The sequence below is a fragment of the Phyllostomus discolor genome, chromosome 4 (assembly GCF_004126475.2).
Source record: "Phyllostomus discolor isolate MPI-MPIP mPhyDis1 chromosome 4, mPhyDis1.pri.v3, whole genome shotgun sequence".
In the NCBI taxonomy this organism is placed as follows: domain Eukaryota; kingdom Metazoa; phylum Chordata; class Mammalia; order Chiroptera; family Phyllostomidae; genus Phyllostomus; species Phyllostomus discolor.
Window position 1 is genome coordinate 17,750,339 of NC_040906.2, and position 25,369 is coordinate 17,775,707.

General features: G+C 38.1%; 1 protein-coding gene across 1 annotated transcript in view; it reads left to right on the forward strand.

Annotated features, from left to right (window-relative positions):
* ABCA12 (ATP binding cassette subfamily A member 12) overlaps positions 1-25,003 on the forward strand; it is a 167,053-nt gene extending 142,050 nt beyond the window's left edge. Inside the window, exons 39-53 of the mRNA XM_036022884.1 lie at positions 1,150-1,255; positions 5,646-5,700; positions 6,270-6,447; positions 7,938-8,053; positions 8,996-9,155; positions 10,265-10,518; positions 12,576-12,780; positions 13,830-13,939; positions 14,236-14,377; positions 15,420-15,554; positions 17,440-17,543; positions 18,812-18,904; positions 19,992-20,097; positions 22,789-22,926; positions 24,233-25,003. Coding sequence (XP_035878777.1) covers positions 1,150-1,255; positions 5,646-5,700; positions 6,270-6,447; positions 7,938-8,053; positions 8,996-9,155; positions 10,265-10,518; positions 12,576-12,780; positions 13,830-13,939; positions 14,236-14,377; positions 15,420-15,554; positions 17,440-17,543; positions 18,812-18,904; positions 19,992-20,097; positions 22,789-22,926; positions 24,233-24,334 — 2,004 coding nt within the window. The 3' untranslated portion in view covers positions 24,335-25,003. The remainder of the gene's footprint in view (positions 1-1,149; positions 1,256-5,645; positions 5,701-6,269; positions 6,448-7,937; positions 8,054-8,995; positions 9,156-10,264; positions 10,519-12,575; positions 12,781-13,829; positions 13,940-14,235; positions 14,378-15,419; positions 15,555-17,439; positions 17,544-18,811; positions 18,905-19,991; positions 20,098-22,788; positions 22,927-24,232) is intronic.
* The last annotated feature ends 366 nt before the right edge of the window (positions 25,004-25,369 follow it).

The window sequence follows — 25,369 nt, forward strand, 5'->3', positions numbered from 1 at the left end:
TTTGTTTCTCAACCCGAGTGATGGTTCAATAGGTGTTCTCCTTTTATAACTTTTTGCTAAACTTGTTTCTTAAATAACATGGAAACGTAACAGAATTTGATGGAGATAAAGAAATCCTGTTGGCTATTTTTTCTTCCAGATCCTACCTGTGTCTTGAAGCAAGCTAGAGGCACAGAAGCACACACATGTGGTTAGCCACACGATCAGTAGTGGTCTTAGGAGTTTTCTGTTGCCCTTCACACGTTTCTCATTTGGTAGCAAGAGACATATACTGACTTGGGGGCAGTGGAGAACCAATATTCTCTTAGTTACTGTATTAAGCCAAGCAGTAGCATCACCTGTTACACAAACTACCTCATTTCATCCTCACAGTACCCGCCTGAGATAGGCATCGCGCCGATTTCACAAGTCGTAGAGAAAGTAGTAGGATGGAATATTTGTTCCTTCCCCACTCCCTCAACACATAGAGTACATATTCTTGCATAAACAAAGCAGTTCTAACATTAAATAATTTCCCTATAAATCAGATTTGTAATTTTAAATTATCAGTGGAGTTTCTTGAATTAAGGCCCCCCGCCCCCAGTATTTTAAATCCCTCTGTTATCCACAAAGAAAGTAAAGGAACTCACTTTTCTGAGGCTTATCATTAGGAATAGTTAGTAGGGGGATTTCAAGATTATCAATCTTATTGCTAAGGAAACAATGTTTATCAAGGTATTTAATTTTGTTCTACAGCCTGGCATACATGTCATTTGTTTCTATTATAATTTTTAAGAGCCAGAATGCCTCTGTTTTAGTCTGAGAATCACTATAGGCCAGGCGTGGAGATGGAGATGATAACACGTTCTCTAGTTTATTTAAAGCTTTGCCTACAGAGAAGATCGGGACAACTAACAACTTGGAGCTATCATACCAAAAAAAATCATTTTCCCAGTTTCTGTCTGTCTGTCTAAGTTTCTGTTTAAGTTAGAAACTTAGAAGTCTGTAGTCCACACTCTGGGGAGGTGGTTCATAATCTTCCAAGATGAAATAAGCTATTGGGCACAGGTGCTCTTATTTTAAATATAAATTCTGTAGGCAGTCAGATGTAAAAACTGCCTCATTTACTTGCACACAGTTCTAACCTTGCCCTCTTTTGGAACTGCACAGGTGTGGTATGATCCAGAAGGCTATCACTCCCTTCCAGCTTACCTCAACAGCCTGAATAATTTCCTCCTGCGAGTTAACATGTCAGAATATGATGCTGCCCGACACGGTAAAGTTACTTACGCAGAGCTTCTTGCCTTGCAACGTTTGCCACCGTCCATATGAAAATTCACATTAGATCCCACGCTTCCCAGTGGGAGGTATTTCATGGTACCTAAATCTCAGATCTTTAAAAGGAGTTTAGAAATTGCTACTTCCAAACTACTACCAGCTGGAGGATTTGGAATAATCCCCTTAACTTCAGGTTAATTTAGTTCCCTTATTTATTAATTCAGGATAGTAACACTTACTTCATGCTTATTTCTGTTCTTCTACCTGCTAGTTATATTTCATAGGAAAATATTTTATAACTATTTATTCATGCATAGGCTAAAAAATAAAAAATGTCAATAAGTATTGAACACAAATCTAAACATGAAGACAAAACTTTTACACTAAAAAGTTCTGTACTTGACCAAAGTGTTACCATCAATTAAGCACTTACCATATGACACATGCTTTCTGTGGATTGTTGCTAATCCTCACAGGCACCCTTTGGGAGGAGTGTTATTATTCTCTACCACTATTTGTCGGAAGAGGGATTCAAAACCGTGTCTATCTGACTCTTGACTCTTCGTTTTTCTACTGCTTCCATATACTCAGCCAGTTCTACTTTAGTTGGATTTCCTAAGAGGCTTCCACATAGTTTTAAAAATAGATTCTATAATTTGAAAGAGACTGATTTACTGTTTTCTAATTCAATTACCTGAGTCATTCAGGTCATTTTTTCTTCTTAAGTCTTGCTCAAATTATTTTGCCACACTGATCCTAAAAAAATAATAATGAAGATGAAAAAAACTAAGTAACACATCTGCTGGCCAAGGCTGAGCTTCTAGCCTGGTAGATAAGCTAACAGATAACCTATTACATAGGAAGAAAAGACATGGCAAGTCTTTGAGAAATGCTGGGGCCAGTTTTCTTCATCTCCCTGCCGTTGGGCATTGTGGTGTACGCTTGATGTTCTGGTGACTGTACCAGTAAACTGTGGGTCCAGTAGGCATTCTGGAAACAAGATCTCTTGGAAGCTGTATTTCAGAGAAACAGCATTTTCCCCCCACCTGCTTTGGTATTTTCCCGGCAGGAGAAACCATAAAGAGACAACAAGATTGATTGAGTCCGGATCTAGAACATCAGTAAAGGGCAAAGTCAAAAGTGGTAAATTAAGTTAAATGGTGACCAAAGCCAGGTGAACCTGGAATGACCTGGTTTGAAAGACTACTGAACACTTGACTGTCAGTAGGATGTCTCATTCAGAGTGACAGGCATTTGTTTGCTACTGGGACGGGTATGGAAGTACAAAAACTACAGAAACGACTAGGGGGAAATGTAGCCGAGGTATGTAAGTGAGAACAAGAGACCAGTTCCACTTTCGAAAGGTCACCTGTTGAAAGCCGCATTCAGAGTTCATTTGTCACTAGCGCTCTTTACCAAGACCAAAGCAATGGGAGTCACTGGACTTCACAGGCTGGTTCTGGCTCCCACCATTGTATTTTTAAGTTAAAGAGTATAAAGAATTAAGAATTGTGGAGCATACATTCATACTGACCCCAAAAGGAAATTTATTTTTATTTTTCATTTAAAAACAAGACTTACCATGAATTATATAGAGAGTAATAGTAGTATGTCTTCTATTTTTTTAATTGACTTTTCTTAGACTTATGAAAGTGGTAACCTTCCACCTTCTCTGGAAAGAGTTCGATTCTTTAAAAGAACAAAATCCATGTCACCCCAGTACCTTTGTTATTTTGTGATGTATAATTGGGGTCTACCACGGCAATACTGTCTTTAAAAATCAATGCAACTCGTCTCCTGCCACCCACCCACCCCCAACTACACTAGGTGTTGTAAAGCATTTTTTCTTGGATTCTACGTGAACTGGGGTTTTTGCTTTAGCTGTAAAATTGATTTTCTTTGAATTCTCACATGCTATTAAAAATCTTTTAATTAGCTTTTCTTTATAATGTCAATATCTATTATATTCATGTGGTTTCCCTTCATGGTTAATTACACAGGAAAATTCTGTTCTTGCTTCCCAAAGAATAGGTTTGCTTGTTTTCACCAACAAATGTTATAAAATGAGGCTCTTTTTCAAAATAACTGATGCATTGTTCTTGCCCCCCTAGTGTTTATCCTTCCCCTTTATTGCACTAGTACAATGGTCAGTGGGAAGTGTCTCATTTTAGATTCACAACTGTAGAGACAGCATCAAATGTGTTACTTTTAATACATGTTGTATGTGGGGGAAATAATTGAAAATTTAAGATAGACTAAATTTTTAAAATATATTTTATTGATTATGCTATTACAGTTGTTCCATTCCCCCCAACTTCACTCCCCTCCACCCTGCACACCCCCTCCCACCCACACTCCCCCCCTTTAGTTCATGTCCATGGATCATACATACAAGTTCTTTGGCTTCTACATTTCCCATACTATTCTTTCCCCCACCCTGTCTATTTTCTGCCTGCCATCTATGCTACTTATTCTCTGTACCTTTTCCCCTTCTCTCCCCCTCCCATTCCCTTGTTGCTAACCCTCCATGTGATCTCCATTTCTGTGGTTCTGTTCCTGTTCTAGTTATTTGCTTTTGTTTTTGTTTTAGGTGTGGTCATTGATAATTGTGAGTTTGCTGTCATTATACTGTTCATATTTTTTATCTTCTTCTTTAAGATAGACTAAATTTAATAAGCATTCATTGAATAATCACTGTCCTGAAGACATTATGCTGGATGCTGGAGAACCACAGGGAAGATTTTTACATTGATCTTTAACCCTGACACATTTACTTGATTTATCAGCTAAAGACATGTATGAAAACAATTGGTTTGGCACCATCTTTTGTACTGGACTAAATATCTTTGCAAAGATTCCTCTAGTGAAATAGAGTGTTTCTTGATTCTAAAACACAAAGCAGAAATTTTAAAAAATGTTGTTCCCCTGTGTATATTATAAGTCATCAACTAGGTTTATGTAGGGTCCCAAAGAAATATTGAATCTCTGTAAAAAGAGAGCCCATTAATTTACCAAAAAAATAGATAAGAAAGTTTGTTCCCCCAATGATGTGATTAAAATTCTAGCCCAAACTGGTTATTGTTACTATTAGTTTGTTTTACTTCAACTACATACTTTTTTCTTTAATATATTACAATTGAAGAATTCAACTTCAAAGTATGTCACAGTCTACTTAATAAAAAAATGGAAATTTAAGCTAATTGATACAATAGAACTTTAGAATAATTCTCTAACATTTGGGTGTTGTGAAGGAAGGGACCTTAATACACTAATGCAAGGTCCAGCAGAAGTAAAGCCTGCTTGAATGTGGTTGGTAGTGTAATAATATGGGTGTAATAATTTGTGGTTTTAATTTGAAAATTTCACCTAAAATGTCATATGGTGTGCTTGAGTGTGATATTATTATGTTACAGAATTACATGCTTATGATTTTGTAATAAATTATTTTGTAATAAAAATGGGGCATTATTTGTGCTGGACCCTGTATAATGAGCATATGCTATATGAGCAATAGGTAAGAAAGTTCTCCCTCAGCTAATGGCTCCAGGAACAAGTATTTAAGGAATATCTTCCTTCCATTCCTTACCATTCTTTTCCAAAGTATAAACTTTACCTTCTCACTGTGGTCCTTTGGGAATGCGAGCCCATTCTGATGCTGGCTAACCAACATCTTCTAAGGAAGAAGAGGAGAAAAGCTTCCTTCTAACTCAGGAAGTGAGGCTCACTGTGGGGGAACCCCAATAATTTAGGACAATGTTGGGATTCAGTAACTACTTTTCTGAAGTCAGCGAGTTTCTCTGAGTCTTCCTTGATCTCTATATTTTAGTGAAAATCCCTTGGCATGGCTGAAGCTCCAAGCCATGGGTTGGAGAATTCTAGAACAATGGGCACCTTAGAAATAGTGTAGTTAAAGAGTAGGAGGGATCCTCTCAGGAACGTGTCTCCTAGCACAGCCAATAGCACAATGAAGAAGCATGGGGATGATGAGTGGCTGTTCTTCAGGGGATCCTCATGTAATTGGCCTCCCTTTAGTTGCTTCTTTACATGCCACACATTTCTGAAGTACAGCAGAGAAAGAGAAGAATGTAGAAAACAATTACTTGAATATAACAGAAAGGAACAATGCTATATAAGAAATGTAAATTCTTGCCCCTTCCCTCAAAATTCCATACAGAGTCTGAAAACTTTTTTTTTCTTTTTATGTGTCTCCAAATGTATGGCATTGATGAGATTGGAAGAAAAACACTTTGCTTTAAAAGTGTGTCCCCAAAGTAAAATTTTTTGAGATCATAGCATAGGAAAAAAAAGTATTGTGTGTTATTCTCTAAACATTGATATTTCTGAAGAACTCAGTACCTGCTAATGAAAAGAACTGTCTCTTCTTTAAGGTATCATCATGTACAGTCACCCTTACCCAGGAGTGCAAGACCAAGAACAAGCCACGTGAGTACATATGTACGGCATGACTGCTTCCTCCTTGGCAGAGTCCAGCCTCTGCGGCACGTCCTGTAATTGGGAATCACAGTTGTCTCTGAATGAATGTCAATCTTGAAAAGCTGGTGTAATATAACTCACTGACTGGGATAAAAGGAAATTTCTGAAAGAGCATACAGTGGGAGTGCCAAGTTGAACTTGATATAGATTCACAGAATCTGCTGCTTTTGTAAGTCGAGTGCCTGAGTGCTTCATCATCTCAATTTCCCTGCATAGCATTTAAGCAGTATTTCTGTGCTCAGGAACTATACATCCCTTGATGCATCCCGTAACCCTTGGAGGCTGAGGTTTTTTCTGTCGAATATCCCCAGTCAATTCAGATGCGCTAGAGTTACATTTATTCCAGGGTCACAGCCGAGTCATGTAGGAGATATTATCTGGCTGCCTTGCAGGGAGACTTATTTGTGTCACAGCCAACCCTTAGACCATTTTGTTGATGGTTTAGTCATGAATCTCCTTGAAAGGAAAAGAGTTCCCAAAACTTATGTGTGCTTTCTTCCCCCTATTGCTCACTATAGAATGAGCAGCTTAATCGATATTTTAGTGGCACTCTCCATCCTGATGGGCTACTCTGTCACCACGGCCAGCTTTGTCACCTATGTTGTAAGGGAGCATCAGACGAAGGCCAAGCAGCTGCAGCATATTTCAGGCATCGGTGTGACATGCTACTGGGTCACAAACTTCATTTTTGACATGGTGAGTAGCTTGTGGATTTGCAGGAAGATGGGATTGATTCAAGTAGGAGACATCAGTTTTATATTTGAGATTTATTTAAGATAGTGTGTTCAGATTGTTACCATAACCTAAGTAAATAAAGAAAAAAATCCTGTGCATTTGTCTTATTTATCCCATGGTTGGATAATGTGCTAGAGCTATCTTTATTTCAGGGTCACAGAAAAATCCACCTGCCCTCATCTCCGTGGTCGGAGGACCACCTGGACTAGGTCCCCCAGGATGCTTGTCCAATGTAGATTTCTGGGCCCCACTCCAAACCTATTAGATCCCTGTCTTGGAAATAGACCTGAAAAATATGCACTTTTAATACAGTTCTTCAGGTTGTTTTATGCTCGCTGAAGTTTGAGAACCACTGCTGTGGAGAAACAGAAGTTTCACATAATACCCAATAATCAAGGTTGTAAAAATTTTAGCAATTAATTGTGAAAAGTTTGAAGTAACAGCTCTTGCTGAATGACACACTGAAAAAGATTAGTAAGAACAATAAAAGATGAATGTTATTGATAGCTCCCTCACTTGCATAAAATGGTCCCACAGATCACAGGGTTTTTTTGTTTTTGTTTTTGTTTTTTAATAACTCTAAATGGGCCAAAAGCACTGGATGGGTTTGATTTATTTGCCTGGTGATTTTGGTGAAATTGTCTGGGTTGCCGTAATGATCATTGGCTTAAAGGATTGGAGAACAATTAAATGCCTATCTGTTTTGTGAATGTACCCAGTGAGGCCTGAAATGCGTTTGCTGTAGAAGTCAAATCTAAAAGAATAGTAATTACTCCTCTGGACTTAATAGGAGGTGTAATGTTAAAAAAGCCTCCAAGTGTACACACTTCTGTGAAGAGCTACTATTTAGATTCTGTTGTCATATATCTGGCTCTCACTCCTGCTTAGGAGATCCCTCCCACCCACACCGAAATGAAATGATCAACTCTTTTATCACGAGCATCCTGCTGTAAACTCTAAACACTGAGTTCTTTGTTCGCATGCCTGTGATTCCAAGAATGTGTGGGCCCCGCTGCTCTGCTATTTGGCAGACTGGCTCACACTGATAACCAAGCCTTAGAAATCAGCCATCTGAGAGAGTTCCAGCATTCAAAATGAAATAAATTCTTTGAGGGCTGAACCTAATGCCAGGATACCTGGCTGTCTTTTCTTTGTCACTGAACCTCTGGCACCAAATCCTTCAAAGTCTCCAAGCCTGGAGGCAGAAACGCTAGGGACTCCGTGTATACCTGTACAGATGAAGGCTGGCTTGACCTCCTACCGCAGGAGACAACTTCTAGAGTGAAATCAATGTAAAATAAGCTGAATGTTACAAGCAACAGGAACATAAGTAAAAATGCATTCCTTCCAATATTTCCAGGTCAACTTGTTACAGTTTTAAACTAGTAACAATTGATTTTTCTTTAAAGTTCCTTGCCATATATTGAACATTGTTTTACATATTCTCATAGGTCTTCTACTTGGTGCCCGTGGCATTTTCAATCGGTGTCATTGCCGTTTTCAAGTTACCCGCTTTCTACAGTGGAAACAACCTAGGCGCTGTATCTCTCCTGCTCTTGCTGTTTGGGTAAGCTGCAGTGCAAGAAGAACCAACAGAATAAAACTCTCCTAGGCACAAGCTGAACCCAAATCTCACTAGCTAATGTGCAATTGCCTTGGGTTTTCATTAGCCCTGAGTGATGTCTAACAGTACATCACTCTGGCTAGTTTATAGTTTGTAAAGTACAATACTTCTGAAAGTCAATGTTGTCATTAAGAGTAATATCGGCCATTCATTGATGAACGCTTACTAGGTACCAACTGTCATGCTTAACTATTTACATATGTAACTTAATTTTCATAAAAAATGGAGGCTTTAGATGTCTAAACTACACACATAATGTTGTTTCTATATTAGGTTAATATAAGCAATACAGATTGATACAATCCATGCTTAAAGTAGCACTTCATTCTCGCCTGAATGCATGGTTCTATCCATTCAGTTAGCAATTGCAGCTGATGAGGGATCTCTCTGTCTCTAGTTCTACTTCATTACCCCAAAGATTGCTCAAGTATTTGCTCAAAACCAGACAGGCAGCTTCTAAGCATACCTTGACTGCTTAGCTCACTTGCTATAATATCATTATTTCCCTCAACTTTAAATTGTAAGATTTATATTGATTAAATCCATATTTCTGAGAAGAAAAATAAATTCTTGCCTGGGGGGGGGCATGCAATACCATCTCTAAGAGGAATTAATTTGAAATTATAATGATGTAGGTCTGCTCAAGTTTCCTTTAAAGAGAGGATTCTTATTGTCATTTTTAAAACATCCTTTGGATTTTTGTTGTTGTTAAAGAGAGTAGGAAAAAAAGAGGCATCTAGCTACATCATTCTTAATGTTTATTTTCACAATGGAACTCCATCTAAGTATGTATGTATGTATAGATGTATGTTTGATGTATGCATGCACTTAATGAAGGAGAACAGCGAGTGCATAATTTTAACTCTCAGTATTATTAACATGCAGGTATGCCACATTTTCTTGGATGTACTTGCTGGCTGGTCTCTTCCGTGAGACAGGAATGGCTTTCATCACTTACGTCTGCATCAACCTTTTCTTTGGCATCAATTCCATTGTTTCCTTGTCAGTGGTGTACTTTCTGTCCAAGGAAAAGCTTAATGATCCGGTAAGGTCCTTTATTAGTCTGCTAAACTTCAGTGGATGTCTCAAATTCTTCAGTACGTCTAAAGTGGAAAGATTTTCGGTATCTTGCATTCTCTAAATGGAAAAGAGGAATTTCATTAGATTCTCTTAAGTTTAGTAGAGGAAAACTACAGCCTTTAAAATGTTTTTTAGGCTCCATCTAGGTTAACCACTATGATTGCACGCACCCAGTGGCAAAACTATTGATGTATGATAGGGCTTGAGTGGGGTGTGATAAGGTGCAATCAGGTATATTGTATGGCACAACAAAAATCATGCAATCAATTGGGCAGCTAAACTCTTTACTCATTAACAAATTGTTATGGTGTAGTAGCGATGAGGACAATGGATTAGTTATATGACTATGGATTAAGATTCATTTCAACATTCACGGAAAAAGTATCCTAATTCATTCCCTTTCAATCATGTGTTGAAGACTACTTTATTGTAAGCATCACTTTCTATTCAGAGCTGACAATTATGATTAGTGAGAAAGGAAGCACTAACAGTGCCAGGCAATTGAATGGAAAAATAGAGAGGAAATGAAGTGAACCAAGGAAAAAACAAGCACACTCCAGGAGGAAGGAAAAAATTCATGAGGTGTGCGCGGTTGGCCCCAAGTGTGAATAATGTGAAAATGAGCCATTTGCTTCCCATTAAAATGGGTTGCTCTCTCCTTCCATCTCATTTCACCATCTTAGTCCCTCTTCAAATAGAAATAACCTTAAGTTCTGTACTTTTCTAAATTCCTCTACTCAGACACCTACTGATACCCTGTCAGACTCCACCGCCCTGGCTGTTCCTACATTCCTACCATTAAAACAGGTCCAGAAGCGATTCTGTCTTCAGGGTTTGGCCTGATACCTTAAATCATCTCAGGAAAAATGTAGTTCTTTCTGCTTGTAGTTTAGGAATGAATTGCCACCATTTATTTGGTTGCAATAAATATTTATAAGCAAATTCAGCATATATGTGAAGTAATTGCCAATCTAGGTAAACTTCTCAGGTTCTGATATTTGTCTACATCTAGTTTTAAATTTGTGTCACTTGGTTGGAAGTCTAACACTGAGCTTCATTTTTCTCTTATTTCAGACTTTAGAACTTATTTCGGAAACCCTCAAGCGGATTTTCCTGATTTTTCCGCAGTTCTGTTTTGGCTACGGATTGATTGAACTTTCTCAACAACAGTCGGTTCTCGACTTCTTAAAAGCATATGGTGTGGAATATCCAAGTGAAACCTTTGAGATGGATAAACTAGGTGCAATGTTTGTGGCTTTGGTTTCTCAGGGCACCATGTTTTTTTTCTTACGACTTTTAATCAATGAATGGCTCATAAAGCAATTCAGGTAAATACATAGTATTTGACATCCATGACAGAACTCAATTCAAAATATTCAGGAAGGGATCAATCTATCTAAACTTTTCCATTAGTATAGAAATGTTTTGCTCAAAAAACTTTTTCAAAAATTGTAGTATGATTTACCATTCATTTCACTAAAAAAATAGTTATCAGATCGTACTATGTGTCTGCAGCTATTGCTGTAGGCTGGAGAGTAATGTTAAGCACAATTGTGAGTATTAAAGAGCTCAAGACTGAGTACTGGAGAGAAATATGTACATAAACCAAAGATGCAATCTGTTTATGTTGCTTGAGTTTGGAAGAACAGAAAATAAAAATGGGGAAAGAAGATTGAGTATGTAGCATATTAGAAATAGATTTGGGAAAAGAACATTGAAATATTGAGGGCAGAATCATAAATGCACTGATCATTAACCCAGCAACTCCATCTCCAGGAACTTTTTTAGCACAGATATGCTCCTAAATATGTGGCATTATGTATGTACAAAATTATTCATCATAGCAAGCATTTCCTAATAGCGGAAGAATGAAAACAATCTAAACGTTCTTTATTTATGGACTGGTTAAATAAATTATATACACATATTCATAACTTAAATACCATGCAATCATTAGGCAGAATGATGCAGTTATTTGTATAATATTTGGGATTACTTCTAATATTTATTAAGTGAAAAATGCAGGGGTTAGAACTATGTGTAAAGTATATTACCATTTGAGGTAGAAAAGAAATATGTTATTTATGCAAATATATGCATGCACTATCTAATTATTTGTACCTGTGCTGAAGAGAACTGTATATGGTTGAAGGAGTTTTAATTTTCACTGTATATTCTTTAGTACCATTTTAATTTTAATTTTGATACATGAGGTACACATATCACCTATCCAAAAACAAAACTTACGTTAATAATAATGAAAGGAATGACAAGGGCAGCAAAAGAAAGAAACGTTGGGGCATATTTAAGAAATGAGTAATGCAGTTTGTTTGGAACAGAACAAATGCAGTGAAATAAGAGCTGGAGTGTGTGGCTGGGAGATTATGGAGTTTATTGAATGCTTGGTCAAAGAGATATGGTTTGGACTTCGTTCAACAAACAGCCCATTCAAGGTTTTTGAATAGAGAGCAACTTAATCAAATGGTGCCCTGGAAGTGTGATTTTTGTAGAGGTAGTGCAGATTGGAAGGCAGGAGTCCGAGACACTGGAGTAATGTGAGGTTCCCAGAAAAATCTAGGTGAGAAAGAGTAAAAGCTTATCATGGTAATAGAAATAGACAGAAAATGATTGGCGGCAATGGCTAGGTATGATAAGGCATTTCTGGTACCAGCAAACTGACTGCATGAGCGGACTTTGGAATGAAGAAGATTCAAAGAAAGCACCATAATTGGAGTCTGTGAGGATATCATTAAAATACACAGGAACATTGGGAAGAAGTCCTAAACTGATTAGTTGGGTTTTTAAAACTTCGTTTTATTTGGTTTGCTTTGGTATTTGTTAAGCAAGATACTGAAGTGAGTTTTAAACCTAGTGAGTTTTCAGGCCTGATAACCTTAATGTATTGCATTGATCCTAGACAAGGCATTCAGAGTCAAAGGATAATAGAATAACGTTCATATTATTGATGATAAAAGAAGAAATAGGATTTTTAAAAAGGGGATCATTGCTTGTGGAATTGTAAGTGTTGAGTCTTATTAATGATTCTGGTGTGTGTTAAGAAGTAAATTTCAAACCCAGACTGACCTCCCTGTTACTAAAATTAGGGATCTGATTTGTAACAGTGAATCTGTAGGCGTTCACGGCTTGGAGAGCAAACGCCGTTTTTCAAATTGTATAATGAATAGGGTGAGAAGCACTTTATACTATTTTTTTTGCACTTATACTAATTTTTAAGTTATTTGAGAATCATAATGTATAACAAATTTAAAACAAATCGAGTATGGGATAGCACACTTTTAGTGAAGTGAGAACCCATTAAAACATGTCAGAATTGAATGGTGCCACTTCAAACTCATCGATGCAAATCACTGGGATCATTTTTCAGACTCTTCTTCCGAAAATTCAGTTCTTCACCTGTGATCGAGACAATGGATGAAGATGAGGATGTGCGGGCTGAGAGGTTAAGAGTCGAGAACGGTGCCGACGACTCAGACCTGGTCCAGCTCCACCGTCTCACGAAGACCTACCAACTCATCCACAAGAAGATCATCGCTGTAAACAACATCAGCATTGGCATCCCCGCTGGGGAGGTGAGGAGCCGTGTTTTGTGTCTGACTGCCTCCGTACTGGCGTGACAGTGACAAGTACAAATCTTTATCTTTCCTGAATTTTTTTTCTAGAAACACGAAAGTCAGCCTCTGAATCTTTTGATGGATTCACTATATAAGGTGTACACAGGTCCATGTGTTACTCACCCTAAAAGTCTTCCCTCTGGGTAAAGGGGATTTATCATACACCAAGTCCTGAGCACCCCCCCAAGTTACTGCCCTCCTCGGGTAGGCTGGCAGGCAGGCAGCCTGGGGAGGGTGCTATCTTCAACTTCTGGTTTCCAGGCCTCTTCACAGGAGAGCATGAAGAAATCGGTTGTCAGAAGGCAGGCACCAGGACTGCATCCACGTTTATTCACAGAAGGGATATTAAGGCAGCCTGGGAAGGAGAAAGAGAATGTGGGCCTTTCCCTTAATTGCGAAGAAAATGCATCAAATTTATTCAGCAGCATATAGAAATGATTGCTTCAGTAGCTTTTTTAGTGAAGTCGTGATTAAAGTTTGTGTGACTAATGTGAATTCTGTCAGTGCAATGACTTTGTCAGGTTAGCATACCCTACCTGGGTATTTTATCATGTCATGCAAATGTATAAAGGGAAAAGAGGAAAAAGATACATAAGTACCCATGTGTTTTAAAATTGCTTCCATTATATTTGGCATACGGTAGATTAGTTTCACGTGTACAACTCAGTGATTAGACCGTTATATAACTTATGAAGTGGCCACCCTGACCAACTTCGTACCCACCTGGCACCATACGTAGCTATTACAAGATCACTAACTATATTCCCTTCGCTATACTTTACATCCCAGTGACCATTCTGCAACTCACAATTGAGCACCCTTTTCTTTTAAACTAGAGAGTTTTATCACATGCCAACTGAGCAGTACAATACCCATGACTGTTTCCAGTGATTTATTTTTCTCCGTAGTTTATTTGACCCAAGGAAAGGGAGGAAAGAGACACAACAATAACATGTCTTTGGTTTGAAACAAGGTTTACATCTTTTCTTTTCCCTCCCACTAACCAGTGCTTCGGCCTTCTCGGGGTGAATGGAGCAGGAAAGACTACAATCTTCAAGATGCTGACTGGAGACATCATCCCTTCAAGCGGAAATATTCTAATCAGAAATAAGGCTGGGTATGCAAAACAAATGCTTTAATGTACCCAGAGCAATATAATTGAATGAGAAAAATAATTAAAGATCATTTATGTTATTATAGGGTTACATTATTAAAACCTGAAGGTAAAAAAAAACAGCTATTCCAGCAAGTAGGGGTTTTTAAAACTTCAAGTGTGGCTGTGATGGTGGGATTATTTTACCTCTTTTTATCACCAGTCACCATGACCAAAATAGAGCTGCCTTCCCATTGTTAGGGGACAGAGGGGGAAACACCTTTTGAAATTCATCTGTGTTTTTGATTCTCCCAATTTAGATCTCTGGCTCATGTGGACTCTCACAGCTCCCTCGTTGGCTACTGTCCTCAGGAAGATGCCTTAGATGACCTATTAACTGTGGAAGAACATTTGTATTTTTATGCCAGGGTACACGGAATTCCAGAGAAAGATATTAAAGAGGTGAGTATAAGTGGTGCAACCTAGGTTATCTGAATACCATATTGTTTCTGCTTCTCACCTGCCCACCCTCAAGATCAAGTTGACATCTGCAAACTATGGCATTTCCTCCTAACAATGACAGTGGACACAGTATTAGCTTGATAGCGTGTATCGTATACACACCTATGAGCTCAGCTGGAGAAGCTGCTCAGGGGTGTGTTCTGTTAACTTTTTAAGGAGTATCCGATAAAGGATCGCACTCACCTTGGCTGTGGGTGGAGCATTGGCTGGTGATGCCTGTACACCCTTTTGAGTCCAGAGAAGTACTGAAACGTGGAAGTAACTACAAAATGCCCAAGTAAGATAGAATAACTTCCAATTTGGTTTTTCAAATGTGGCTTTGTACTTCCCCACAACTGTTTGCTTTTGTAATGGAATGGTTAACTCTGAGGGTAGTTTCCTCTATTTTTGCCACCCCAGGGACCTGTTGAAATCCCCCTAGGATTCCTCTGTTTGCCAGGGCTATTAAAGTACAAAAATAGCCACAAGCGGTCCTTATTCCTCAGTTCATGTGCTAAAATTCTGATACTGGGTCAGTTTGAAAAAGGCTTAAATTGTTTGTAATCACTCGCCCCTCAGTAGGAAGAAAGATGCAACAGTGCGGACAATCAATGGGAAACCTGCCCTGAGAAAGGCTGGTTTCTGTTTTAGCTCTTTTATGCTTCACGAGGAAATCCTGTGGTAACACAGCAGAGAGAACCATCTGCAGCTGTAAACACAAACACACACACACACTCACACGCACGCACCTTTTGGGGGGAAATCCTGCTTGAAAACGAGCCTCCACAGAACCGCTTTTATCTCTTAGATGACTATTCATTTTAAGGGGACCTGTGAACATAAAAATAAAATATATGTTAAGTTTAAGTGCTTGAATTTTTTAGGTATTTCTTCACTAGAAAACTTTCTTTTCACAAACAGCTTTTATGCTCATTTTTGTTCAGTGCTTTAAGGGTTCTGGCAGGAGAAGGTCGACCTAACAACACTCTTTTCCGCCCCACAGACGGTTCATAAACTCCTGTGGAGACTTCACCTGATGCCCTACAAGGACAGACCTACCTCCATGTGCAGCTACGGCACGAAAAGAAAGCTGTCCACCGCGCTGGCCTTGATAGGGAAGCCTTCCATCCTGCTGCTGGTAAGAGCGTCGTGGTGACCCGAGCTGCTGTGGGGACTGGAGCCACCCGCCCAGCTGTGGGTGTAACATTTCATTCTCACTATTGGAATAGGCATCGCTAACGAGCGCACGACGTGCTAGTGATTTTGCAAAGCATTTCCCCTGTATTGTCTCATTAAAGGGATTTACATCAGCAAATAATGTGTTGCCACAAGAATGGGTCCTCCAAAATGTTTCTATCTGGAGCCGTGCTGCAGTGGGTTCCAGAGGAAACATTTGGCTGGGAGTGGGAAGTCGCTGAAACAAATTCAGGGTATGCAAATGAGCCACCAAGGGAACAGGGTAGAATGTGATTCCCAGTTACTGCAGAAGGCAGTTCTATTGGTAACGAATCAGGTGAGCCAGCGTGTTTTTAAACTTCCAGAAGGGAGGAAAGACACATTTTAAAATGACGTGTTGTGCTAAAATTTTATTCCCTTGTTACTTAAAATAATGAGCTGCCGAACTTGGGAGGTGATCAGTTATCTGCCATTTTATGTGAATTTTTTTTAAGGTGAGAGTTAGAAAATTAAACTGATCACCTGGAAATGTAAATTAAACACAGGGGTAACACTCTTCCCCCAGGTCGACTATTGTAAAAGTGTTTATTTCAGAGAAATAAGCTTGCCCTTATTTTGGGAGACCCCCTTCGTCTAACTCCAAAAGAGCCTTAACTGTATGCAATAAAAATCCACTTATAAATCACACATTATTCCAGAGATTAAGCCATGCAGAGGATCAATTCATGTAAACAGCCCAGATAGAGTGATGCACAGCCATCTTTCTATAATACCAGCTTGTAATGTGTTATATCCGTGCCAATCGATGCTTGTAATGGAATTTTATTGTGTAAGTGTCCCTTAAATTGAACAAAATCCTTAGGCACTCCTGTGAGATAACAGATGTAAAGTACTTCAAAAAGTTAAAAGCGCTATGCAAATGTTATATGTTAATCAGCCTCACTGAAATACAGGCTATTTCAGTAAAGATATCATTATTTTGTTTTATTATTTTGTTTTATATGTGTTTGCTACATATGCTATCATCTTCAAAAATAGAATCTGTAACAGTATAACCTTTCCTGTTTCCCCATATTACCACTCATTTCTTTCTTTAAATTTAATTTTAAGCCCTTACAATAAAAAACAAGCCTCTGGTGGTCCCATATAATACTTTCCATTACAGATACATATTTTTAATTTTTACCTAATCTTGACCCCCAATTTGCTTGTTTAATCATCTATTAGGACCTATTATTGCTCGCTTAGATTATCCATTGCTACATTTTTAATTTTATGTCTGAACACATTTTGAGACATCATTTACTTTTGAAATATAATTTGCATCTTTCTACTTGGTAGTTTCTGTAAATCTCATGCTTATTTCCCCAAGGAGTATGAAATTTCAATTAATGACATAAAACTAAAAGTCCCCATCAAATATATTAACTGAATAATCAGATTGTGTTCTTTCCACTTCATGCACTGGATTATCACCCACAGCCACGGGTCTGCTATCTTGTTGCCGTAGCTTCAAATACATATGTGACAATGCAGCATTAACTGTAAAAACTCTGCTCTGTCAGTAATTGAAGCAGAATTTTTTCCGGAGAACTATGAGACAAGTGTAAAGTAACAGGATGTCAGCTTCAATGAGACACTTTTTAAAACAGATTGACAATTTTAAATGATTGATTCTGAGCTTTTTGACAGCAGCAGAAAGGAGTCTATTAAGTATAAAACAAGTTAGTCACAGGGCTTTGCAAAGCGATTTTTTATTCTAGGGAAGGGAGATGTCGTGATTTATGTTAAGAAGCTCATCAGAGATTAATTAATTTGATACATTTTTCTTGCAACTTTCTACTAAGGATGAGCCAAGCTCTGGGATGGACCCTAAGTCGAAACGGCACCTCTGGAAGATCATTTCAGAAGAAGTGCAGAATAAATGTTCCGTCATCCTCACATCTCACAGGTAAACTGCGTGTGGGAACTTTAAGGTCAGTCGGCACCGTTCTAGGATGATAAATGGGAAAAGGTAATTCCCATGTAATATATTTGATGATGAATGTCCAGAGTCAGGTGAAAGCATTTTATGCTTATAGTCTTAGGAACAAGTCAGGCAGGTTACACTGTGAGAATCCAGCTCCTGAGGTGAGGCAGGGCCTAAGGAATCTTTTTATAAACAGATTTCTTATGATTTAGGGCCCTCAAAACTCAGCTATGACTCCCCATTGTGTACCACAACGTGTTCAGCATCTTTCAACTTGGTGAACAGGGACTTTCATTATCTAAATTTCTACCCTTGTTCCCCTGTGATGCCCTCTTCTATCAGCCAGTCCGAGTGCCTTGGGTATGGAATCCCAAGGCATTCGGACTGGCTGATAGCAAATGCATTGGGATTCCAATGCTTTGGGACTCCCTATACCTTGACCTTTCCTGCCCCCATGCCCTGGAAATGATCTTTCCACAAAGTCCTCCAAGTTCTAAGGTTACCAGTCCTTTATGATCCAGCTCACAGACCTCCTTCTTGAAGGAGACCCTTTCAGTCCGTTAAGTAGAAAAGCTACTGGAATATTTTATCCATGCTTTTCTCATAAGGTGACCCTGTACAAAGTTCATCCTTTTATGGTCATTATCATATCACAGAAAAAATATTAGATTTGTTTATAATGAAGAGGTTTGTTTCTATGCTAACCTTGCCCTAACACACTATATCACTATATGTTCTGGAGATAATCATTTATTTAATTTTCATAAACTTTTGGATGAAATGGATAGAGTGATACTAAAGATTCCTCCAGTCATCACAGTCTATGAAATTAGAAAGTATATAATCACATGCAGGTTAACTAGTTTTAAATACAAAATCATAAAAATCAACCGAGTATGGATTATGAAGCATAATGAAAAGGACTCAGTATTATTTTGGGAACATTTCTTGGGAAATGTAGGTCTTGCTTGAGTCAAAGCTTGAAGGAGCTTGAAAGAATAATGTGCTTCGTGAAGAAGGCATTCCAAGTGAGAGAGAATGCCTCGGGCCTCAGGAGGAGTTATAATAAGCCCTACGTGAAGACATTTAGTTTATGTTAAAAGTGGTTTTCGTTCTTCAAGGGGAGAGCCATATTCAGGAACTACAAGAGTATGTGTGAAGTGCCACAGTGAAATAGTTAAGCTCCTGTTCATGAACTGAAACCCGATTTTCTGTGCCCGGAATTCTGATGTGATTGTGCTGTCTTTCAGCATGGAAGAATGTGAAGCTCTCTGCACCAGGCTGGCCATTATGGTGAACGGGAGGTTCCAGTGCATTGGGTCTCTGCAGCACATCAAGAGCAGGTGAAGAACTAAAGCGCTGTGTAACACACAGTGTAGGGTGACCCATCCGGTGGCACTCTGCCCTCCTTCAGGGATCGCCTCAGCAGCCGACCCCGCGATGTGTAGTAAAACAGGAATGGAGAAGCTCATCACTGAATCGGATTAAAGTTAAATGATCTTAGTGCGAGTCAGGTGTCTTTTTAGTCAACAACCCCCAAACCTACCAGGCCTGAAAGCTGTAAAAAAAATTAGTCCACAACCAAAACATCATCAAGAAGCAGTTTCACGGGTTTACTCAATAACATGTTAGACCTTGACGGGTACGTGAAGGCTTAGGTGTTTTTATCTAGCATGTTTACTGGCCATTTGCACAGGCTTTCAGGAAGGTATTTAACATTTTTATCACATTCAAAACCTTTTAATCAAGATACATTGGGAAAATGTGCATATATATCATATTAACAAATTACAATTAAATTAATAATTTATATTTGCCAGACTGCATGTGAATTTATCTCCAAATTTCATGACGTTATACCTTTATCTGTACAATTGTCTTTCTTATACAATATTATTGACCAAGGTGACAAAAAAGAATAGATGAAGCCTCATAGTGTTGTTCACAAAAAATGTTTTCTGACTCATTCACAAACTCTACCCTTGGTGCTAACAATTAGCTAGTATATCAATTTTTTTATTTATGTTTAAAACCCAGTGACGTCAATCATTACCATTGACGCCAAATCTCCAATGACTTGCCTGTCGATACCTTGTTTGCTTTAAATTATGAAGTGTTTAATCCCAGAAATTGACATCAACTGTCGATTCACGGATGTCAAAGCAAGCCAAGAATTTGTATTTCCTTTCAAATGCAGCTTTTGTCCCAAGAGCCTGACTTTATAGAGTGGTAGACATACGTTTTTAAAAAACCATGGCAGTGCACTCTTTCCAGTTTGCAGCATGCCCTGAAGTTTTATGACAAAATAACAGTCTTTATATAAGAAAAGGACTGTAATGGTTAGCTTGGGTCCTGTTTCATTATCTAGAATCCCAGGGGACCGATTTCAGCAAAATGTAACTTACAGTGTTTTGCACTTTTTCTTTCTAGGTTTGGGCGAGGATTTACCGTCAAGGTTCATGTGAAGAATACCAAAGTTAGCATGGAGGCCCTCACAAGGTTCATGCAACTGCACTTTCCAAAAACATACTTAAAAGTAAGAGATTAGCCTGCCTCTTCATGTTGACTGGTTTTGATAGTCTTGTATCGTAGTGGATGTTAGCCATTTGCAATGTGACCATAGCTTTATTAGTAATCGTAATATAGCTGTTAGTTAAAGATGCATAAGATACTCTGAAGCACACTTGGTATAAAAAAAACTGGAACTTCAAATTATTCTATTCTTTAAATAGAATCTTTAAATATCTCCAAATATAATTACAAAAGTTATATTTCTGTAACTATTGAAGGTAATGTTGTTTTTTATATACCTTTATTTATTTCTCCCATGCAAAGGCTTTATGACCATACTGTATTAGTATTTCAGTTATATGAACAAGTATGTTTCTTCTGAGAAAAAAAAATTACAGAGTTCCAGAATATCATAGCCAGAAGAGATTATCAACTTTTCTCCCCTCATCTGAAAGATAAGCCCATGAAAGTTTGAGCAGAACTGCTTGAAAATCAAGTTCTTAAAAGCCACACCAGTTGAGACATTGTTCAGTTAATTTCATCTTACCTATACAGTTCCATAGGATGGACACATATGAATATATGGCCATATATGTCACATAGTACAAACTTAAAATAAAATAAGTGTATCATTATATAACAAAAATGGTATCATTTTATAACATCTTTGATAGGCAGGTAATTTGTACAAGGTGATTATAGCCAATGACTGTTTTGAAAGGAAATCACCTATGGAATGGTGAAAAGAAATTAGAAGTCTTGAGTTGAATCAAGCTCTCCCTGTATGACTTTCAGCAAGACACTTAAAGTCTCTGAGCCTTGTTTTCTCATGTATAAAATAGCAATAGTGACGTCTATGTCACAAGCCTGGTGTGAGAAATAAATGATAAAATGTCCACAAAGATACTTCTTTAAGGCACCATAGTGACATGAAGTGGTTAGAGACGGTAAAATAGAGTGTGTTTTTAAAAAACAATTATTTTATCTCTGCCAAATACTTTTGCCTCAACCTCCCAAGCTTTGTCTAACTTCTTCAGGAAGTAATAGCTTTTATGATTCTTATCAAAGCCCATTTCTCATCATCTAAATTAAAATAAAATTTAAAAATTTAAAGGATATTTTCCTTGTACAAATTGCCTTGGTCACAGTGCTTTTCCTTCCAGCAACTTTCTGGATTGAAGTTTTCTGCTCATTCACTGAGCAATATGATCACATTGGCCCTTGTCTGTTCTCATGGGACCAGGCCGAGCAAGACAAATGCAGTGATGATAAAGGTCTCAGTTCTCCTAAGCAGACCATTCTTCACAAGTGCGTGGTGGTTTCTAGATATCTAGAAGGAAAATAGTAAGAAAAACTACTGGGGAGTAAAAATCATTAAGAGCCTGACCGCAGTGACAGGTGTGATGTGGAAATAAGTCAAGGAGAGGGGCTACCTGGTGAGCACAGCTGTGAGAGGAGGCGTTTCCGGCAACCAAAGTCTTGACTACCAGGCTGAAACACACAGTCTTGGTTTAACCCATATAGCTTCACGTCGTAGACTATGGAGCAAGAAAACATCCTGACTCAACTAGTGTTTTGGGAAGATTACCCTGGCTGATTTGGGGCAATACCGTATTTTGCTGAGTATAATGTACTCCTGTGTATAATACACACCCCCATGTTTTTGGCCCAAACTTTCAGGAAAAAAAATCTTTCATTTTAGTTTTTTAATTCAATTTTTATTCATTTAATTTTAGAAACAAAACTGATGATCATATTTCAGGGTACTATTTTGCATACAGATATTGTTATTGCTTTCTAGAGTTACACTTTTAATGCATGAACATAAATAAAAGAATTAAAGACATTTATATAATATAGAACTAGTACTACCCATGTATAATGCGTATCCATATTTTCCCCTCAAAAATTTGGGCAAAAAGTGTGCATTATACATGGTAAAATACAGTATATAGGTGTATGTGGTTTCTAGGCTTCTGAAGAGGCTGTTGGCGTAATTCAGATGCAGAATGAAGAGTCGCCGGTTAAGATATTGATGGTACCCATAGAGAGGAAGGGTTAAACTTGAAAGTTGTTTTAGAGGAAAAATATATGGGATATGATGACTGATCAAGTATGCAAAAAAGCAACATGTTAAAGATACTCCAAAGAAATAAGAATAGATTACTAAGTAGATGTATGGCCTAACATAAAGGAATTGAAGAGAATTTTACAGTGAGTTATAAAAAAATGTAGTGTTATTTCAATGAGGTTTTTCCTAGACAGTGCTGTGGAGATCTAGCCTCTTTAGCCAATACAAATTGAGCTGCTAATTCTTGGCCTTTTGGAAGAATTCTAGCATTAAAAAAAAAGAAATTTCTGAAAGTAATCTCTGAAAAAGTTTACGGGAGCTGAGAGGATAATCTGACATCTGAAACACTATTCCACGGAACTTTTTTTTACAGGAAAGACTATAATGACTCTATAAATGCAAATCAACATAGAGTGCTTTGGAATTTTCATTACCTTTTTAATTTGTTTTCTCTTTGACATTCATAAAACTTTTCATCTCATCTTTGCAAGCTGTTAGTTTCAAAAACATACCCATTATTTACACTGTAGTGTCGTTTTCAGCGGAATGAATTTCAGTGTTTTCCTTGGCTTTTGCTCAAGTATTGACTCGTCAAGTCTATGTTACCTGACATTGCAAAATACATTTTTCTTTTGGTTCCCTCAGGATCAGCACCTCAGCATGCTCGAGTATCATGTGCCAGTCACAGCAGGAGGAGTAGCAAACATTTTTGATCTGCTGGAAACCAACAAGGCTGCTTTAAATATCACGAACTTCTTAGTGAGCCAGACTACTCTGGAAGAGGTAAGCATGTGCACAACATCACATTAATTATGGCACATTCTGTTTGTCTTTTCAGTGACATTCCATCTGCTTTTAGTTGAAGGAATGTCTAAGCTTCTACCTGAAAAATTTAGCTTCATTTATGTCTAACCACATTTTGGGATGTTAGGGAAAAATATTAAAAGTATTATGGTAACTATTTTTAAGAGACACAAGAAGATTTTTTTCCTTTCTACAAGATATCTGTATCCATCAAGTTCTATGTATGTGTAAAGCAACAGAACATTACTTTCACCTGCAAAACCAAACACTTTCCTTATTTTCTCCTTGATGGGTTTCTTATACAGCATTTCTATTGATGGGCTTCCTGGGTTAGAGTACGATGGGGTGTCTAGAGAGAGTTTGGTGCCAGAGTTTTAGATCAGCTAGATTCAGGAAACCGAAGTGGCAAAGGTGGAATTCTTCTGTTTTAGTCGCGTCACGTCTTAATTACGTTTATGTTCAGCAACTCGAGGCTTCCTTGGGCATCCTACATACCCTTTGCACTGCATTAATTTTGTTTGGCTCAACCAACCTGTTGTATGGGGCATTTAATCACATCTCACTAAAACGGGCTTGAAAGTGAGGCCTTTGGGGCCTTCAAACCAATATATGGTGCTGCACCTTATGGATGATATTCTGTAGGGGCTTTAGACAAGTATTTCTTTTCTAATACGGAATATCTAGCCTTTGGCTTATAACTAACTACCAGCACATGTCCAGCACAAAACAGACTCTCAATATTTTCTGGATGAATTGATGACCGATAGATTTAATAATTTAAGCAAAGTGATAAAGATCTGCCCGTTAACTAATTGGCTTCCTGAGCATAAAGTTAATGTGAAATTCCTATGCAAATTTTATTTTAATTCATTAACTCCTGAAATGAGTGAAATTCCCCTCCACAGCACCATACAGGCATTTGATAAGGGCTTGAGTGGGGCTCCTTGTTTATACTTCATAGAGATATTGATGATAAAGTGGCTATAGCTATTCAATTATTATGTTGGATTTTTTATGATTATAAATGTAATTATGGTTATAGATACAAGTATTATTTTCAAACTCCAATTAAATTTGAATTCCTAAAGGAAGGACCTCTAGTGAGAGTGTGTATATAAGTGTTAGCATGGCCTATAAAACTTAATATTTTTATTTGGTTTTATGGGCCATGTGAGTGCAAGGATGCATGTGTGTGTGTGTGTGTGTGTGTGTGTGTGTAAGTGAACCTAATTTCTTCCTTTTGCTTATCAAGCACTAATGCCTTTATTTCCCTTGAAAAAACCAGGTTTTCATCAACTTTGCCAAAGACCAGAAATCCTATGAAACTGCTGATACCAGTAGCCAGGCTTCCACCATAAGCATTGACTCACAGGACGACCGGTTGTAGTCTTGGCATCTCCAGCAAGCTGGTCTCAGCAAAGCCAACATCTTCATTTTGAGGAAGAACTGCAGAAAACATCCCTTCCTTGAAGATACTACTTCCCTAAAATATCTTAATTTTGAAGTATTGTACTATATAGAAACTTACAATTGTGTAAGACTAACAAGTAACTTTAAGCAGAAAGTTTGCTTTCTAAGGCCACTGAATGTTGTTGCTACTGAAATGAACTCCTCTAGACTCAACACTGTGAGCATGCTAATGTGTATGGTGGCGACTTTTATGCCAAAATGAACCACCTGCAGATAAATGTCTTAATTTATTACTTTCAATAAAAAAGAGAGCTGAAAAAGCATGGTCATTAGTGGATGAAAACTAAGAGTGGAAAAGAAAAGTAAGGTAGCTTGGGATAGGTAGAACTGGGAGAGCAAACAAAATATTTCCAGAGAATATCAGAATGAACATCCTCATGAATACATGTATCTACTGTGATGTGTGAAGTGCTAAGGGCCAGATTAGCATCGGCAGGAAGCCATGGGCACAGTGTCCACAAAGAATATGTCACTTTCTGTACCTGTAAATACTTGCAGACATACTGAATCAACACCCCCAAATGGCTTTCTACAAGAATGCCGGAGGAGGGCAGTTTACCCTGGTGGTAAACAGGACTTAGAAGAAGTCCTTAGAAGGACTTAGAAACAGGACTTAGAAGAACTTCTTAGAAGAAGTTCGTAGAAGAACAGGACTTCCTGCCGTGCCTCGACAATAGGAAGGCATCAGGTAGAGCAAGAAGCTGCTTGCTCTTCAGAGAAGAATGGGTGTGTCAGCTGGGCAGATACAAATCCCAAAAACTGATGTGGAATCTATGTGCTGCTGGCAGGCAAGGTCATTTTTTTTTTAAGCTCTCACAAAAAGCTTCCTATTCTGGGTCTCTCTGCAGGAAAGACTCCTGTGGAGGAAAAGTGAATATGAAGATAATTTTCAGCTAATTGCCCAGCTGACCCAGAATTATCTTTATGGCTATCAGGCTGACTTCATAATAAT